Source organism: Schistocerca nitens, chromosome 3 (genome assembly GCF_023898315.1).
Source record: "Schistocerca nitens isolate TAMUIC-IGC-003100 chromosome 3, iqSchNite1.1, whole genome shotgun sequence".
Classification (NCBI taxonomy): Eukaryota; Metazoa; Arthropoda; class Insecta; order Orthoptera; family Acrididae; genus Schistocerca; species Schistocerca nitens.
This window is the reverse complement of record NC_064616.1, coordinates 72,003,574-72,024,559: the sequence shown is the minus strand read 5'-3', so window position 1 is coordinate 72,024,559 and position 20,986 is coordinate 72,003,574. Positions and strand designations below refer to the sequence as shown.

The 20,986-nt window shown below is 47.8% G+C and overlaps 1 protein-coding gene across 1 annotated transcript in view; it reads left to right on the top strand.

Moving 5' to 3' along the window:
• Nucleotides 1-20,683, top strand: part of LOC126249079 (fez family zinc finger protein 1-like) — a 75,734-nt gene extending 55,051 nt beyond the window's left edge. The window contains exons 2-3 of the mRNA XM_049950730.1: nt 19,325-19,453; nt 19,823-20,683. Coding sequence (XP_049806687.1) covers nt 19,325-19,453; nt 19,823-20,479 — 786 coding nt within the window. The 3' untranslated portion in view covers nt 20,480-20,683. The remainder of the gene's footprint in view (nt 1-19,324; nt 19,454-19,822) is intronic.
• The last annotated feature ends 303 nt before the right edge of the window (nt 20,684-20,986 follow it).

Sequence of the window (20,986 nt, the reverse complement as noted above, 5' to 3'; positions counted from 1 at the left end):
CAAAGCATCCCGCATGGACGAAGCATCGTTCAGGTACTTGATCGGGGAGCTCTCGAGTGAGAAATGTTTTCGTGGTATGAAACACAGCCTCTGATGCTACTTTGACTGTCTCTCGTGGACGTAAGATACAGGAATTGCTGTCCAACCACTGGTATCCGTATGTTCACCTACAGCTCTGTAAGTTCTTCAAGAACGGTACATGATCCCATCATTCCCAAATTTTGTCAGAATAGTTTCAGAAATACCCCGCAGTCATGTGGGAGCTTGCCTTCGAGATCACCCGATGGGAATCTAACTTTGACGGCTGAACCCCTAGCGATTATCATAGCCAGCAATATTATACGATATTCACTTTTCTTTCTTATTTTTGTTTCCTCAGTACCTACCTCTCGGTTAGGTATACAGTATTAAACCCTTACGAAGAGACAACACCACACTCTCTGTTTCTGAGTTTCGTGTTAGAAATTTGTTTCGTAGCATAAATGTATAAATACATCCGTGTTTATGAAGTCCATAAGCGGAAACCTATTACCTCCTCATTTTACAGTCTACAATAAGTAAATAGCAAAAACTATTGTGTTCAGTTCCATGTTAGACTGGAACTGTTCAACATAAAATCTTGTTTTCGGGCTGAAGTATAGAGTTTCATCGAGCTTGAAAGTCGTTTTTGAATATAAGGGGCGATCAAAAAGTTTCCGTTCGAAGGCCATACAGTCCAGAACCGCTATGTCAGCCAAGCAAAATTGCAGTGAGCATTAAGGTAATCATCCCACCGACGCAGGCCTTTCTTAAGGGATCGAAGGCGCGATAATTGCCTGGGGAGAGATCAAGACTACAGGGCGGATGCTCGAGTGTGTCCCACTTGAGTTTACGATGTGTTGTCTTGAAGCAGCAATATCCCTTAGCGGACCATTCAACAACTGTGATTTTCAACAGACGTGTTGCCCCGTCCACATTCTTCATTCCCCGATGGATGTATACCATTGTTTGTCCTTCGGTAGCCAAGAATAAAATAAGAGCACATTGGTCCTGTTTGGGCGCATTCGCTAATAAGATCGCCATAGTTCAAGTTTCCTCATTTCCCGCAACCACGTCAGAAAGAAATGAATGCCACACTAACTCGTTCCCTACGTGTCGGCGCTTATATACCCGCATCTGAGTCGCGCTTCGTTGCATACACGCTGCAGCAACGCCCTCAAACGGAAACTTTTTGACTGCCCAGTATGTTCATATTAAATTCGTCCTTAACGAAAATCTCTTCGCTTCTTTTCAGTTTACCGAGAAAATACAACCTTATACAGTGCGTCTCTCTGCAGCGACGAGCTCTGCGCGTTTCGCCAGAGGCTGGCAATACATTCATGTCGCTGTATAAGCTGGGGACCGGGATTCACTGCTAGTGGCTGCAGCTATGTTGTGACATTACAGTAAAAAATAAAATTCATTAATTATGTTAATTACAATTAAATACACTGCATTCACCAATATTAAAGTAGGTACTGGAAATATTTTCCCCTTTCTTGAAGGCATAGTTCAACACGTTTACATTTATTTACGAACACCTTTATTAATGTTTCACGCGTAACACAATGTAGATAATCAATTATCGCTACCTTCAGTTTATCTATTATCTTTGCGTCATTTTGACACACAAATATTTTAGCCGCACCCTAAAGAAAATAGTCGGGCGGAGACAGATCTGGTGAGTGTGGGGGCCAGAGATCTTTCGTAATTATTTTCTCTTCAAATATTTCGTCTAAAAGTCGTAAAGACTGGTGTGCCTTATGAGCAGTAGCGTTGGATTGTTGGAAAAATGGATGATTTATCTCATTTTCGTTCAGCATGCCAAAAGACGTTGGAAATAATGGCAGTATCGAAAAAGACCGGCCCTATAATTCGCGCTCGCATTGTGGCTACCCACACTTCTAATTTCTCTGCGAGTAATGGCGTTGCTCTTAAGGCACGTGGATTTTCTATTAACTAAATTCGTGAATTTTGCGGATTAACGTTGCCAGATAGGTGAAACCAGGCCTCATTAGTGAAAAAGGTTCGATCTAAAACACCAACTCCTTGTCAGTTAACAATACGCTATTCGATTCGCATAGTCCATATAATGTAATTATTTCACAGCAGTAATTTTATACGTACACATTCCCAGTTCTTTGGTTACAGCCTTATGTGTTGTTATAGGGAGATTTTAGCCTCTTGCGATAACCTTCTCATTGATTTTGTTGGACTCCGCAACATGATGACCGACATGTCGCCAATTGTCCATTCTGTTAAAACTGTGGGCCTATTAGTTCGTGGTGCATCGTGAACTGAATCTGTTGTGTGGATTTTGCGAATTAAATCACGTACAGTGTCACGATGTGGACACATTGAAGCAGAAAAACGCAGTCTAAATTTTCGTCCCACATTCTCCATAACGTTTCCTCCTGCACGGAAAACCTCTTCCTCTAAAAACGCTCTCTCTGCAACAGTAACCATTCTCATTGCGCTCAGCTTACACAAAAACTAGACAATACCAAAACCACCAGCTGCGACGCACGCCAGTACTACTATCCCCACCCCTAGTACTGCAGGTACGCGAAACAAGTGCAGGCGATACTTGAATGTACTGCCAACCTCACGCACCCCACAAGGCGAGACACGCAATGCTCTCGTCGCTGCAGAGAGACTTTGCGCACGCACGGTACTTTTAATCGTTTCATGACATGCTATGTTTTTTATTATCGCTTGGTTTGGTGAGCAAGGCATGGGGCGTATCGATAGATATTCTATCCATACAGCTGTACTCTAAGTTCGTAATTAATTTTTGATTGTAGAGAGTGAACGTGTTTTCATAGACACACCCACAGATGCTTTGCTCTCTTATCCAGCTCAGAAGTGAATTATAGCAGCGGAAATGGCAGTGCAGTGAAAGGAAGGAAAAGTCCGCAACAATTTCCCCACCATCCCGTCACGGCTGCATTATCCTGATCGCCGACCTCCGAATTGATTCTACACTTAACAGGATAGAAACGCCAGCTTCGTATATTTAAGCAGGCTTTTAATGTCGAGGGGGAGATACGGTGGCTGGGGCTCCAACGGGCGCTGTTTACACTAGCAGCCACTATCCCGCCTCGAAGACGCAAGGTAAAATAAACAGAAAAAGGCTCGAAGATTTTGTAGCTGCGTAATGTGATTCTATTTGTTTCGGCATAGCCAAAAAGATAACTTCAATAGCCAGGGAGAAGTTCTGGAAAGCTAATGTTCCTCATAAGCAGAACAGAGCACCACATCGCCTCCAGCGTAAATAGTGACTTGAATCTATTGATCGTGTAGAACAACGGTCCAATTAAATGTCTGATATATAAAAACGCCCTTACGACATTTTATTTGTAGGACGATCACAAGCCACCATCGCAGTATTACAATGCAGTGTCGCAAAAAAATGCAACACCGTTTTATTGACAAGCGAGGTGGCAAGCAGTTCATCATTGCAGGGATATATGATAATAAACCCAGAGTAAATGCACATGTCTCAGTGGAGACTGTTCAAACAGTCGCGTCAATACACAATGTAACACTCCTCCCCCCCCCCCCCCGCCCCCTCATCCTTCTAGCAGCAATGCAGGTGACTATTCTCGCATGCAATCGATCACCAACTGCCGAATGATATTCTGTCCCAAGAAATTTGGGCCTTCTTCTGAAGTTTGGCAATGTTTCTTGCAGGTACTGGAGAACGAGTAAGTTTCCGCAGCGTCATGTCCCACACGTGTTCAGTTCGTGAGATATCTGCTGGTCTTGGAGTTGTTGTACCCCACGAAGAGCACGTTGCCTCGCAGCAGCCGTGCATTATCCTACTGAAAAAGCGCACACTTCCCTGTCGAATATATGGTAGGAGCAAGGGATAAAGACATGTGCGATGCATCTGGTTATCTTACCCTTCTGAAACACCAAATGTGGCCGCGAGTTGTTACTGATGGCCTTCGACAGCATGAAGCCTGGGATGGTACTCGAATGTCGTAGGCAAATGTACTCTGGAATAGACAGCTCACCAGGTATTCCACATTCACGAGTACATGCATCACTTGCATACGGACTGAGCCTTTTCTCATCATTGAAGACAATGGAAAATCATTCCACTCTCCACTCAACTCTTTCACGACACCGGAGTAGCCGTGCTAGGTGGTGCTGTGGTGTCAGGGGTAGCAGGGATAGAGGCTCATTTGATGTTATTCGCCGGCCGCGGTGGTCTCGCGGTTCTAGGCGCGCAGTCCGGAACCGTGCGACTGCTACGGTCGCAGGTTCGAATCCTGCCTCGGGCATGGCTGTGTGTGATGTCCTTAGGTTACTTAGGTTTAAGTAGTTCTAAGTTCTAGGGGACTGATGACCACAGCAGTTGAGTCCCATAGTGCTCAGAGCCATTTGAACCATTTTTTGATGTTATTCCTGCTGCTAGCAGACGGCTCCCAATGACCTCCTGATGACACAGCTGGGATTACGTCCCAGGATGATGTTCGGTCGGTCACTGCTGCTCTCACAATGTCTCGATATTGACGTACTCTGTACTACGACAGTGTCCAAAACCTGGACTACAGATGTTAGAATGTTCTACAGACCGCTGCTGAAAAGAGTGACACACCAACGATGTACTGTGCCTCGAGATGCAGCTATCCGTCAATACGTTCACCCATCATAGCGCATTGCCACAATGCAGCGTCGTTGATGTGTCTGAAGTTGTCCCCAGGAGTATGTACTCGTCTGTGTAGCATAGTTACACCCTAGAATGAATGTTTCAAACACTGTTCACCTCTAAACATGGCACAGCTACTGTCTGCAGAGTCAAAACAGAGGGTGCACGGACGGGCCTTCTGAGCGTCATCTGATCCCCGATGACACTGGCAAATGAATCACTAACTCTACAGCGCCACATATTACACTCTGATGCCACTGAACAGAGTCCTTGACGGTGTTGCACTTTTCCAGCAGTGTCCTTTTTTAAAAAAATAATTACTAGAGCACAAGGTTACTTTAAAGTACGCCATATCTTCACAGAAGCAATCGATTATTTGTATCAAAGAACGTTATACTCTTATTCGAGAGTTCAAGTCTTTCTCGGGACGATTTGACTTATATTTTTGTCACGGCTCCCGTAAATCGTTGCAGACGAAAGGGAGGAAGGAAGGAAGACTAGGGTTCAATGTCCCGTCCGTCGACATCTAGGTCATTAGAGACGGAGCATACGCTCGCAATGTTTCAAAGACGTCGATGGAAATCAACTGTGCCCTTTCAAAGGAATCATCCCGGCATTTACGTGGTGAAACCTGTATATGGATGGCCAGACGCGGATTTGAACCGTTGTCCACCCGAATGTGAATCCGTTGTGTTAACTGCTGCACCATTTCAGTCGTTGTCGACGAACGGCTATATGTTTGATTCAGTAAGGCCACAGGAGATTTCCTCCATCTTTCATGTTCTGACCTTCTGCTCCACCTCTAGTGACCCCTCTGTGGCACAAACGCTAAACCCTAATCTGCTATCCCTCTTCACAGCTGACATATGTACATGGATGGTGGAAAAGACAATTTCAAGAGCTTTACGGTCGCAACTGATAATTTAAAGGGCTGCTCATCTTAGGAACGTGTTCAGGTTATTATTTGCCCCGAAAGAAATCACCTTATCCTTGCGCGTTGAGGTTCAGTAGAGAGGTATAATGTTTGGAGCCAATGAAGTACCTTGTACTTTCATAAGCAAATGAATTAGAAATATCGTCTTATTATGGCTTAGTGGTACGTTTCGCTCTGAAGTCGGCAGCGATGAGTCGAGTCACGGCCTCCACAGAATGCTGGGGTAGCCTCACTCCTCATACACAGATCACAGGTCACAGACAGACTTTCGATGTGCACACATCTATGCTAGCCCAGATTTCCTCAATGTGACTCAGGTCTGGTAACGAAAGTGGAGAGTGGATGCGCACCTAGTCACCCTCTTTTCCGATGAGTGTTACTCATTTGGAATCTGTGGTTGAGGTGTCATTGTCTTGTGAAAGAGATATGTGAGCTGTAGGTTGTTGAAGGAAAGAAACCCATACTTACGATCGGACACGAGGTTTCTGAATCATCTGCAGATGAGACATGAGAAATGTATCAGGGATGCCATTAAATCGCACGTAAAATTGTCCTTAACCTTGTCGGCCAACAGCATGCAGCGCCTCATGTGATTTTCAACGTGTAGTGCAGTGCAGGCGACCTTTCACCATGCTTCTAGCGTGTGAATCGCTGTGGCGCTGTGTTCATGGTAGTCTTTGTGCCCTATGACTTGAGGCAGGCAGAGAGACACGTGTCGAGGCGTGGCTTCTGTGCCCCATAGTGAGAAGGTGTTTGTGGGTGATACAGTTGCTCAACAATTGTTGTAGCCCAGCATTCAATATAGTGTCGATTTTCCCTACTGCGATCGTCTAAAATCCGAGGCAGGCATACTCATTGTGGGTGAGATGAGCGTCCTGATGTCATACCTATCCTGCATCCGACAGTCGCGCCGAGAGCCATAGCTAGGGCCGACGACCAGCCACTTACGAGATACGCCCAACTTACGCATCCACCGTGGTAGCAGAAGCGCTTTCCTCAACCGCAAGCGCTATGTATTCAGTCACAGTCTTGGCATAGCACGTTAGCTGTATACACTTGCTTTGTTGTATTATCTATGGCGGTTATGGGCATTTTTAATCTTTTCAATCTTTTCGGCAGTATATTGTTTGTTCTACAGTGGAGTACCAAAGAAACTGGTATAAGCATGCGTATTCAAATACAGAGATATGTAAACAGGCAGAACATGGCGCTGCGGTCGGCAACGCCTATATGAGAAAACAAGTGTCTGGCGCAGTTGTTAAATCGGTTACTACTGCTACAAAGGCGGGTTATCAAGATTTAAGTGAGTTTGAACGTGATGTTATAGTCGGCGCACGAGCGATGTCAGTTGTGTTTCTGATTTATGGTTCAATTTGTCTACCGTGTTCATTTTGAAACAATTTTCTTTGGCAGTCTGTGTGATTGTGTTTAGTTCTTGTGCGTAGCTAACTTTGTCCATTGGGACAAACCACGCCAAATAGTTCTCCGCACAAAAGCCTCACAAATGTTTACCGATGTCCACAGGTCATTCTAAATATACATACAATAACAAAAACACGTTTGGCTGACAAATAAAAGCCAGCCACAGTTCAGGAAAAGTCAAATACATTATTGGTAAGCATAAAAAACGGGTATATGCTCCGATTTTAGCGGAATATACATTTTTAAATGTAGTACTGTAAACGAAAATTCAACTCCGACGATGCCTTACGTCTTCATGTATGCAGATGACATGGTGTCGTAATTTAGACCCATGACTGATTTTATGAGGCAGCCAAAGGACACACACGATGTAAACAAAAATTTAAATACTTATGTAATTTAAATGACAACAAAATACGATGTGACATATTTCCTAACCCGAATAAAATCTGTATGTATGTACTCCAGAAAAAGAGTGAAAGGAAAAAAAAAAAAACACTGAGGATGTCACAACTGTGGTGAAACATGTTTGGGTATTAAAGCAAAACAACAATTGCGTACTTGCAAAAAGGCTGACCCTCTTTAATTCTTTATTACTTTTCTGCAAGCCTAGGAGCAGCGCTTAAAACTCCAGTATTACTGTTTGGACGCGATAACTAGCATTTCCCTCGAAGCTTTACAACAAATACACGAATACAGCAATACAGACCCACCAAACCATATTAAATAAAAGGATTAACAAAATACGTTTATCTAAGAATATTACTCCTAACTACGCAAACATTAATGTAAACAACATATCATCTGCTGTACAATACGCAAAAAGAAAAGCAGAAGTTGCATGGCTTAGAAAGGGAAGCCAAGAACTGTCCTCGAAAAAACGACTGCTTAACACCACACTATACAGAACTCACTTACAACTAGGCAATCACATTAAACACCCTGCAACACTTTATGACATTATTGAGCACGTGAAATCCCACATAGAAACTGCAATAGAAAAGAAGCTAGAGAAACAAGACCATAAACTGAAGAAACTGTTGAACAAAAGCCTACACGACAGGAACACAAAACATACATTCTATGACAGAGCTGCTAATTTAACAGAAATAGAGTTCTCAACACAGGAAGATGTCATATTCCAAAACGGATCCTCTTTAAATCATTATTATTTGAATATTTAATGTAAAATTTTATTTGTGAGGCTACAGTGAATGATTTCACAAGTTAATTTTGTTTGTGTGTTAAGTAATGAATGATTTACCATCTGATACGTGTACATTGTAACCTGTTGTTTGGGACTGCAGACTTGGTCATATTGTCTGCTCTGTTTCTGCTATCAAATTATTTTAATAACGTCTTTGTGCAAAAAATACGTTTATTACTGCTATATATTATTATTTGGAAGTGAAGACTCGGTCATATTATCTTAACATTTGCTCTGTTTCCGCTATCAAATGGTTTTAGTGACGTCCCTTTGCTAAAAATACATCATTATTATTACTATCTGATGTGAAGCAGTTGTACAACTTCATCGTATTATCAGTGAGGATATTATAACGCAGTAGTTTTCGAAATTGTATGATTGATTCAGAACAACATGTTTCGGGACTACATTATCCTATTATCAAGCTCTTAAAATTAATATGCCATTAAGCTCAGTCTAAAAAATAGGCAAGCAGCAAATCTGTAATATGACACATAGAAAACCCTACCTTATAAATGCCATGGTGGCTCGTAACACTCTCACAGAGCTCTGTTTACTAACGATGCTTTGTCAGATTGTTATGCGCCAACATGTTATGTATATTGAAAAGTCATACGTTTAGCAATACATGTTAGCTGCTTGTTTATTGTTCATGCCTGTGTCTAATTGCATATTAAGTTTAAGAGCTTGATAACTGGATATTGTACTCCCGCAATATGCTGTACTAAGTAAGTCAGACATATTCTACAGCTGGTGCATAATAACTTCCGTACTGATTATTATTACTAATATTGGAACCATGTGTGCGCCTGTCGGATACACAGTTGGCACAGGATCTAATAGTATGATTTACTTCCTCTATCGTTTTTTTTATACGTGTGAACCGGCTAATCAGAGTCATTATGAAAAATGCTGATAAATTGCTAGAAATAAAGATAAGGAACAAATGAGACCTAATGAACATATTTCCAGAAATGAATAGGTCCCATGCTAGGGAGCATTTTATTTGCATCACGTAGAAACGTATGTAGCGTATTGCAGTGAGACACACTCTCGCCATGAAAGAGTGTTTAAAAGTAGACCCCATAAGGTGACATAAATGTCCCCACACGCCATAGAATGGACTGGCATACTAGTTGAAATACACCAACCTCAATACAGATGGCTGCATAGACAGCACGAATGTGTAGTTCCAGTGTGTACACACATCGGACGATCATCACATTTTACGTATATTCATAGCTGCAAGTCCTAAGGATTAAGATTTGGTGATCGGATTGGTCATACAATTGAATAATTTGAACGATCCATGGAAAGGGAAAGATGTTAGTGAAGTGACACTGAACTGAAAGGTGAAAGTGGGCGAGGGCTTCATCACGTAACATTCACCTGATTCTTTGAACCGAGAAAGTACTTCTATCAGCAGGGGTAGTAGTGCGTGCGGCAGAAAGTGGAGAGGATGGCTAAATGGTTCAAATGGCTCTTAGCACTATGGGACTCAACATCTTAGGTCATAAGTCCCCTAGAACTTAGAACTACTTAAACCTAACTAACCTAAGGACATTACACACACCCATGCCCGAGGCAGGATTCGAACCTGCAACCGTAGCAGTCCCGCGGTTCCGGACTGCAGCGCCAGAACCGCTAGGCCACCGCGGCCGGCAGTGGAGAGGATTTCTTGAAGGATGTCCGGCTACACGAAATGGTCTCCTACAATCGTCGACCATAAAAAGAGTCTGAACGGTTGGTGGCCATCATGCGACAAGGATCCTGCGCAGCTCACAGTTGAGGGGTGGCAGTGAAAATCAGGCGTGAATGGCATAAAATGATAAAACGGTCATCAACCGAAAGGTTGGTTGGAACATCACTGTGGTTTACTAAGTATGTTCTCATTGGAGTTGGTGTACTTTTCCCTTCCTCTAACCTCTGAAATGGCTCGCTGATAAAGTTACAAAGGGAGACACTTTTACTTGGACACCGAACCATGACGCAGCTCTGCATTTTTCACCTTAACTAAAAATCGACAAGGACTACGTGGTATTTATCTCAGTGTCTTAGGATTTGTAATCTAGCACGTAACCATAGAGGCACCTAGGAATAATCCATAGACAAATAAAATAGCATAGAAACTTTGTATTCCTGCCAATGATCTCAAGCATCGTCTGCTCCAGTTTGTCCTCATTGTTCTAAATCACTCTTCGCCTTAACCCTTTCACTAAAATTTTTTTCCGAGTGAAAGACATTCGTGGTTGATTAATTAATCTAGTAGTCAGAATTAGCAATATGAAAGAAATATTTCCCGTCACATCCAACTCGGTAGAACGTACACGGTTGTTCATCAGTACTTCTGGGGTTTCACAAGAAGGATGCGCTGAAAGTGTAAGACAATCAGAAAAGAGACACATGATGATGGATAAAGCATCTCTCCAAGTTTTTTTGCCGGCCGGAGTGGCCGAGCGGTTCTAGGCGCTTCAATCTGGAACCGCGCGACCGCTACGGTCGCAGGTTCGAATCCTGCCTCGGGCATGGATGTGTGTGATGTCCTGAGGTTTAAGTAGTTCTAAGTTCTAGGGGATTGATGACCTCAGATGTTAAGTCCCATAGTGCTCAGAGCCATTTGAACCATTTCTCCAAGTTTTTAATTCATGTTCCATGTGCTCAATATGGACAGCCTTTGTGACAGCAGTAAACGTCAATGTGTGTCACAGTGTGTGCGGTGTTCCGCCCCGATAGCTGAGTGGTAGTCCGGCTTTCGCCGCCGTGCAGTGCGGAGGTGTTGTTGTTTCCGCCTGTGGAGCGCGCGCGCTCGCTGTTGTTTACATTTCAGCGGCCGTCACTTACGTGTCGCTTACGTGCACTAGAACCATGGCCAACCGTTTCCGAAAATCAACTTTACGATTCAACTTGTGCAACGACTACGCACGACCAAAGGCCTTGGAAGTGGAACGCTTCCTACGCGACGTTTCTAAGATCCCAGCTTCCGACATCTTGGGCATCCATTTGTCCATATTAAGCAGTACTGTGTACGTCAAAGTCGTCAATGACGAGTTTTCGAACTCCCGTTCGAGCTTCCGGCGGAAGACGTTATCGCGGCTTTCCGCCCCTATGGCACTGTACACGGCCACACTGCCGAACGCTGGGCGCAATTCTAAACGTACCCCGTTCTTAACGGCCGCGCCGTTGTCATATACGACGGCCAACCCAAGACCTGTTCCGGGTGCGGCAAAGAAGGCCACCTCAGATCTGTCTTCAGCGACGAATCACCAAACTGCCAGCCGCTACCGTGGCACCTCCGGCTCCGACGACGGTTTTACCGATCACCTACGCATCGGCGCTCTCTTCTCCTCCCACCGGCCGCCGCCTGTCGGACCACGTACCGGTGACTCTTCCAGCTGCTACGGATACCGCTGGGGCCGACACGTCGCGCTCAAAGCCTGACGCTACTCCGGCGCCACTACCAACAGCGACGACTTCCGACACCCACCCGCCTGAACATATGGACGCCCCTTCATTTGACGTTCCCGCGACGGCCTTCCTCTCAGAGCGACGCGACTCCCTTCCGTCTTCCGATACGGAGGGACGGACCCGCAAACAACGTTCACCTAACAGGCGCAAGAGGAGGCGCCGTACGGTCTCGGAACGAGACGGATCACCTCCCCCTGATGCTCCAGAGGCCGTCCGACCCGACGAGGCCTCGGAGAACCTACACGACGATACGAATGACGACAACATGACGCCGACTGTGGATGTGTCGATGCCTACTCTACTGGCTCGCCCAGGTGGTCCTGAACCAATGGACTCCACCGATGCGACTGCCGCCGAGACGTCCTCCGCCCCTACGGCAGAAGTGGAACGTACGACCATCACAACGACAACGCCTTCAATGGTGTGGAGTGAGGACGTCGATGAGGACACGGACCACACGCTGGGGACTGAGTTATCCCAGATGGAAGCATCGTTACGCCGCTGATAACGCCTCGCCCCTCTTCATCCTCCGCCGGTGGAGTTCCCCTCCACGGCGGGGTACGTCTCCAAACCTACCGAATAGCGACGATCAACACTAACACCATTAGCTCACCCGTGAAACTTCAACTGCTGCGAGAGATGATATGGGCGTCGGACGTCGATATCGCACTACTACAGGAAGTACACTTGGCCACTCTTCCAGACGTCGCGGGCTATAACACTTATCCTTCTCCTGGTGACCACCTGGGACGCGGCCTAGCCATCTACGCCAGAGAAGGCATTCCAGTGGTCGATATCACATACCTTCCATCTGCCAGAGGCATGGCCGTCACCGTCATGGGGACGCGTATTGTCAACATTTACGCTCCGTCAGGCTCCACCCGCAGACGCGACAGGGCACTCTTCTATTCAGAAGAAATCGCTCCTTTGTTTCTTGGACGCTGCGACCATTACTTGCTTGGGGGTGATTTTAATTGTGTCTTGCACCCCAAAGATCAAGTGCCCCACTACAACACCTGTCAAGAACTGCGTCTTGTCGTCCGCGATCTGTTGCTCCGCGACACTTGGGAAGTTCGGCACGGCGACGCGCCTGGATATACTTACCAGACGAGGCACTCCGCGAGCCGCCTTGATAGGATTTACGTCTCTCGGGAACTCACACCTGCAGTCCAAGGTGCAGAACTTTGGCCCCTGGCCTTTCCGGACCACTGTGCCTACATCTGCAGCATTCTCTTCCCCAAGCAAGTGGTCTGGCGTAGTCGTGCGCCGTGGAAGCGAAACACCACCCACCTTCATGATCCCGAATGTCTTCAACGTGTTACCGAGACATGGGCCACCTGTGAACGTCGCTTACCTACATACTGCACGAGCTTGACCTGGTGGCTGGAATGTGCCAAACCTGCCATTCGACGTACTTTGATTCAGTATGGAAATGAAGTAGCTGCGTGGCGCCGGCACACTACCGACTATTTCTACGCCGTTCTCCGCGACCTGGACGCCCAACCGCCCACCCCCGACATCCAGAGGGAACGCAGCAGGATTAAGGCGCAAATTATAACGTTGACACGCCTTAGACTGCAGGGGGCTATAGTGCGAACCCGATGTCAAGATTCGGCGGAACAAGAACATCCCACCATGCATCACAGCGCCTCCGATAGGAAACATCGACGACAACAACTCATCACCGAGGTCAACACCTGTCACGGCCAGCACGTCACTTGCTAGGCCGAAATCGTCAGTGCCTTTGTCGACCACTACCGCACAATGTACCAGGAGGAGACTATCGACAACCACGCTGAGGAGTCTGTGTTACCACACGTAACTCGCACCCACACCAACGACGAAGCGGACGAAATGATGGAGCCAATTACGCGTGACGAAGTCCATGATGCAATCAAAACAGGCGCTCTGAATAAGTCACCTGGTGTCGACGGATTGCCGATAGAATTTTATCGCGCTTTCCTCACACTAATGGCGTCACGGTGGACGACGATGTTTCATGAACTGCTGACGATGGGGAACGCCGTACCGCCGTCCTTCGTCACGGGAATTATTATACCCATCGACAAACCGACACCAGGTGTAACGACAGCACATTACCGTCCCCTGACTCTGCCTAACGCAGACTATAAAATTTTTACACGTCTACTGGCAACGCGATGCCGCAAGGTCCTGCCTAGCATTCTATCCCCGGAACAGACAACTCCGGGCGGCTCAGTTAATATACAAACGGCCACAGGAGAATGTCGCGATTTAATTGCACTGGCAGCGGCGTGCAGACTCCACGCCGCAGTGGTTGCCATTGATTTTGACACCGCATTCGACAAAGTGCGGCATCCTTTTCTGTTCTCGGTGATGAACCGCATGGGTTTTCCACCAGCCTTTATCGACGTGATCCGGCGCCTGTACGGCACCGCCGAATCGCTGATTCAGGTTAATGGCCGTGTGGTGGGACCAGTGGCAATCCGGCGTTCCGTACGCAAGGCTGCCCACTTTCGACCCTACTCTATGCCATAAGCCTGGAGCCACTCATCGGGAGTCTGACGAGCCACCTTTCTGGTCTCACTTTGCGACAGCACAGTTTTCGATGTCGTGCGTATGCGGACGACCTCCTCCTCTTGATCCGCTCACGGAGTGAAACACACACGGTACTTGATTTGATATCAACGTACGGCGCTGCAGCGGGCAGTAACATGAATGTGGCTAAATCCGCGGCGATGCCCATTGGACGCGGCCTCTCACACGACGACTTAGCACCTCTCCCGTGTGTACAAAAACAACGATACCTTGGTATCATTTTCACCTCCACCGTGCGCCGCTCCGCTGCCATCAATTTTCGGCGTGCACTCCAAGCTATCCGCACGACGGTGCGACAAAATCTTCTCCGACGACTCGATTCTTTACAACGTGTCCAATACCTCAATCAACATGTGGCGTCCAGAATGGTCCACATCGCACAGGTCCTCCCGCTGCCATCAACAATTGGACGCAGTCTCCAAGCTGCCTTCGGATACTTCGTTACGGCCGGTACGCTCTTTAAGGTCCGCTACGACACGCTCACCCTTCCCATGCGAGCGGGAGGCCTCGGCCTTGTCAATGTGCGACTCCGAGTGGCGTCCTTGTACATGTCCACCATGCACAAGCAGTGGCACGGAGGCACCTCCCTTACGCGCAGCTTGCTGGAAATTCTTGTGCCCGCGACCATAACACCACCAGTACCAGTCGGACACATCAAGCACCATCTGACGCACATTTCTGATTTCATCGTCGACTTCAGTTATGCTCACACACACTTACCGACGACGCGTTCTCCTCGACCTAAGGATTTTTACACCCAACTGCTTCGATCCATATCCAGCAACAATATCGAACTCAGACATCCGTCCAAGCGGTGGCCCACGGTTTGGCGTCATATCCACCAGCCTTTTCTTCCCTCCAACGTCCGGGCAACATGGTACCAAGTCGCAAATGAAAAATTCGCCACAAATCATCGCCTTCACGCCATCGGACTAATGGACTCACCACTTTGTTCCATTTGCCACCTCGTGGATGACGATGTCCATCAACTGACTTGTGCTGCCACCAGTGACGTCTGGAAACTAGCCCGACAGTTCGTTGCCTGTTACCTCCGCGTTCCGCCGGACTCGATTGACCCATGGACTTTAATCCATCCTGAGAATGCTTATTTCCCCGCCACCAAAACTCATGCGATTGTATGGGTCAAGGGGATGGACGATCACCTACATGTATAATGATGGCGACAAATCACGCCTTGATTTCTGGCAGTACTTACAAACCGCCCACAGTCAAGTCGAACACCGACCGCGCTACCGCGCCTTCTTCGCCAATTACCTACATGCGATCTTTACGTCACCCCCGCTCAGTTGGATGGTGCCACACACCGACAGCACTCCCCCCCCCCCCCCCCCTGCTGACATCTGAGACCTCCCGCGCTACTTTCTACATTGTAACCCACAGTGGAGTAGGCGCATGGACACGTGCCTTCTTTCTTTTATGCACTACACCAGAAAACACTAGTTTTTCCCTCACTCCACTGTATATTGCTTCACACCTCTTAACTTACATCAGTATTATTATTCTTATTTTTTCCTACACCTTGTTCATAGAAAACAAATTGCTCGCCTTGTACGAGTATAATGTCTTGTGTTATTTTCGCCGGAAGGATGGCATTTCTGTTGTATTTAAGTTTGTACCAATAAAGATCTTTTGTTCATTTACCCTGTTCCAGGTAAAAAACAATAATAATAAAAATAATAAAATAAAACAAAAATGAATTAAAAAAAAGTGGTCAGCGTGACGGATTGCCGTACTACGGGCCCGGGTTCGATTCCCACCTGGGTCGTCGATTTTCTTCGCTCAGGGACTGGGTCTTGTGTTATCTTCATCTTGATTTCATCCCATGTGGAGCGCAGGTCGCCCAATGTGGCGTCGAATGTAATAAGACATTTCATTTCCATAGTGTGTACAGTTAATTGACACGAATGGTCCAGAAAGCCCACTTTGCAAATTTGTTCACTGCGTTACCTATCTGTAAACCATTAGTAAGCTTCCCTTTGCCAGTGAGACAATGATACATAGCAATAACGTGCAGAAAATTACCATTGGTTCCCTGATACAGGGGCTACTTTTTTAGACCTCCGAATGGTCGCAAAATGTTTCATTTGCAACATCTAGCTCCAACAGCAAGCTACTTCTCTATACAGGGTGGTCCATTGATCGTGACCGGGCCAAATATCTCACGAAATAAGCGTCAAACGAAAAAACTACAAAGAAAGGAACTTGTCTAGCTTGAAGGCGATATGGTTGGACCGCTAGATGGCGCTGCCATAGGTCAAACGGATGTCAACTGCGTTTTATTAAATAGGAACCCCCATTTTTTATTACATATTCGTGTAGTACGTAAAGAAATATGAATGTTTTAGTTGGACCACTTTTTTCGCTTTGTGATAGATGGCGCTGTAATAGTCACAAATATATGGCTCACAATTTTAGACGAACAGTTGGTAACAGGTAGATTTTTTAAATTAAAATACAGAACGTAGGTACGTTTGAACATTTTATTTCGGTTGTTTCAATGTGATACATGTACCTCTCGGCTAATCCCGCGCGGCCGCGTCAACCTCAATGCATTTGGCAATACGTGTAACGAAATTCCTCTCAACAGCGAGTAGTTCGCCTTCCGTAATGTTCGCACATGCATTGACAATGCGCTGACGCATGTTGTCAGGCGTTGTCGGTGGATCACGATAGCAAATATCCTTCAACTTTCCCCACAGAAAGAAAGCCGGGGACGTCAGCTCCGGTGAACGTGCGGGCCATGGTATGGTGCTTCGACGACCAATCCACCTGTCATGAAATATGCTATTCAATACCGCTTCAACCGCACGCGAGCTATTTGCCGGACATCCATCATGCTGGAAGTACATCGCCATTCTGTCATGCAATGAAACATCTTGTAGTAACATCGGTAGAACATACGTAGTAAATCAGTATACATTGCACCATTTAGATTGCCATCGATAAAATGGGCGCCAATTATCCTTCATCCCATAATGCCGCACCATAAATTAACCCGCCAAGGTCGCTGATGTTCCACTTGTCGCAGCCATCGTGGATTTTCCGTTGCCCAATAGTGCATATTATGCCGGTTTACGTTACCGCTGTTGGTGAATGACGCTTCGTCGCTAAACAGAACGCGTGCAAAAAATCTGTCATCGTCCCATAATTTCTCTTGTGCCCAGTGGCAGAACTGTACACGACGTTCAAAGTCGTCGCCATGCAATTCCCGGTGCATAGAAATACGGTACGGGTGCAATCGATGTTGATGTAGCATTCTCAACACCGACGCTTTTGAGCTTCCCGATTCTCGCGCAGTTTGTCTGCTACTGATGTGCGGATTAGCCGTGACAGCAGCTAAAACACCTACTTGGGCATCATCATTTGTTGCAGGTCGTGGTTGACGTTTCACATGTGGCTGAACACTTCCTGTTTCCTTAAATAACGTAACTATCCGGCGAACGGTCCAGTCACTTGTATGATGTGGTCCAGAATACCGAGCAGCATACATAGCACACGCCCGTTGGGCATTTTGATCACAATAGCCATACATCAACACGATATCGACCTTTTCCGCAATTGGTAAACGGTCGACTTTAACACGGGTAATGTATCACGAAGCAAATAATGTAATAAAAAATGGTGGGTTCCTATTTAAAAAAACGCAGTTGATATACGTTTGAAATATGGCAGCGCCATCTAGCGGGCCAACCATAGCGCCATCTGGTTTCCCCCTTCAAGCTCGACGAGTTTCGTTATTTCTAGTTTTTCGTTTAGTGCTTGTTTCGTGAGATATTTGGCCTCGTCACTATCAATGGACCGCCCTGTATAGTCGCCGCTCCGACTTCAGACATCCGTCGTAGCACTGTACCAGCTTTCATCTACTCTCGTCATAGAACGCAGGCTCCTGTGCTTTCCGACAATTTTCTACCCTGGACTGCAGCTCGTTGTCCCTGTCAGCCAGCGGTTCATTTGAGCAGAGATGAAAGTCAAAAGGAGACAAGTCCGGACTATATGGTGGCTGATGAAACACAAAATGCCGCAGGAGCGTCTTCTGCAGTATGCCGTCGAAAACTGTTGCGAACAGGGAATCGCATGACAATTACGTTACGTGGGCTCCACCAAACCGAGCGCAGCTCCTCCGCAAGACTTTACACGTGGCTCCGAACACCATCTTTTTGTCATCTTTACGTGCTGACTGTGCGCTCAGAACTGAAAAGTGTGACTTGACGCGATAGGCGGACGTACTAGAGACACTGCGCAACACATCTGCACAAAACTTCACAGGATTGTCGCTGTGGTTTTAGCTTCACGCCCGATCGGAGGTTAAAACGAAATATGTGAATACATGGTGTCTGTTCTTTCGGGCCAAAAGAAAACAAAGAAACAAAAAGCACATAAAAATAAAAAATAAGTAAGCATAAAAAGTGAAAAAAAAGTAGGCCAGTACTACGGTAGGATGAGCACAGTAACAGGAAGGGGAGAGGCATCGTGGCTAGGTGTCGGGATTCGACCCCTGTGCACCTTATCTCCACCCAGCTTGAAGCTTACTGTGTCCGTCCTTTCCTGCCCCCATGCCTCCCCCCAAAAACAAAATTCTTATCTTCAGACGGTTGATCACGTATTATTACATCTGTCGTTGTTTACATTATTTAGTGGTTATTTTTTTACAACAACTGGTGACGGTTGATTTACTAGTGCCAAGAAAAAGGTCGCAAATGCGCAGACCATTTCGGTACGCTCCACGGCGGCTCAGTGCTTAACGCGAGTGCGTAGTGATTCCGGGTTCGAGTCCCGACCCGACACACTCGCTTGGCAGCCAGTATCGTCAGTCTCTACCCTTTCCTTTCCTTTCTCTCCCTTTCACCTTTAATTTACATAAAATAAAATAAACCCCTCGTAACCTATCGTGGGACACGTATGTCCCAGTTGTAATACAAAGACGAAGTTTTATTTTGATAGTTAACGGTGCACACGTACGGTAGTTGCTAAGTGAAGAGGAGAAAGAGGTGCGGCACGGAGTAACGAGGCGTCGTTGTTACAGTGCATGGCGATGCGGAGCGAGGAGCCGGCGCGCCCGCTGGCGTTCAGCATCGCCAAGATCATGGAGCCGGACCCGCGGCGCAGCGCCAGCGGCGGCGACTCGGCCTTCCGCAAGTACGTGCCGCGGCCCGCGCTGCCGCCCCCGCCGCAGCCGCCTCCCCCGCCGCCCCCGCCGCCGCCGCCGCCGGCGCTGGCGCCGCTGCTGTACTACCCGGCCGCCGCCGCCGCCGCCGCAGCCGCCGCCGCCGCCGCCGCCGCCGCTGCCGCCTTCCCCGGCGCGGGGGCGGCCGCCGTGCCGTCGGGGGCGCCGCCGCTGCTGGCCGTCGCCACGACGCCCAGCCCGCCGCCCCCGGAACGCGACGCCGCCGCCCTCGACGCCACCGCCGCCGCCGCCGCCGCCGCCTCCTCCTCCGCCTCCGCGACCGCCGCCTCCGCGACCGCCTCCTTCGGCGCAGGCCGGGCCGGCTCGGGGCCCGGGCGCCGCCCCCAGCAGCAGCAGCAGCAGTCGCAGGCCAACCCCGCCAAGCAGAAGAGCTTTACGTGCCCCGAGTGCGGCAAGGTGTTCAACGCGCACTACAACCTGACGAGGCACATGCCCGTGCACACGGGCGCGCGGCCATTCGTCTGCAAGACGTGCGGCAAGGGCTTCCGGCAGGCGAGCACGCTGTGCAGGCACAAGATCATCCACACGGCCGAGAAGCCGCACAAGTGCCACACGTGCGGCAAGGCGTTCAACCGCAGCTCCACGCTCAACACGCACACGCGCATCCACGCCGGCTACAAGCCGTTCGTGTGCGAGTTCTGCGGAAAGGGCTTCCACCAGAAGGGCAACTACAAGAACCACAAGCTGACGCACAGCGGCGAGAAGGCGTACAAGTGCAACATCTGCAACAAGGCCTTCCACCAGATCTACAACCTCACGTTCCACATGCACACGCACAACGACAAGAAGCCTTTCACGTGCAAGATCTGCGGGAAGGGCTTCTGCCGCAACTTCGACCTGAAGAAGCACATGCGCAAGCTGCACGAGAGCGCGCCGGCGGCGGCCGTCGCGTTCCCGGTGACGGCGCACCACCACCACCACCACCACCACCACCAGCACGCCTTCCTCGCGCCCTTCCTGCCGCCTGCCGCCTACCTGTCCAAGGTTTTGTGACCCGCCCTCTCGCTGCTGGGCCCCGCGCCGCTGCAGCCCTGAGACGCGGACCGTTGCTAGTCACGTGCCGGCGCTCCGGCACTCGCGGCCGATCGTCTGTCTCAGTTGTGAGGATGTCTGCAGGCATTCCGAAGTGGACTCGAGAGACGTCTTTCTCTTTCTCGCAGCTGACATAATGCCTGACCTTCACATACACGGAAGAAACTGTGTCGAATTTGTACTTATCCGAAATTTACGAGAATTTCGTGCGTTCGGGAGACTGTTAAATAGAATCGTACTTATAAAAGCAAAGTATTATTCGCACGGTGATAATCTCATTTACATCTCTCTGAAATTTGGAGAACTGGCTATTACACTCTGCACTGACAGAATTCCGTCTCGTAAAATTAACTCGAGTTATTCGTTTATCGGTGGACCTTTTTTTGCCCGCAATGCCTGCGTCATTTAAGAATTATGAAAAGTTCGAGCCTATTTGTGACGTGCAATTGTCCTTTTTCGTGGACAGAG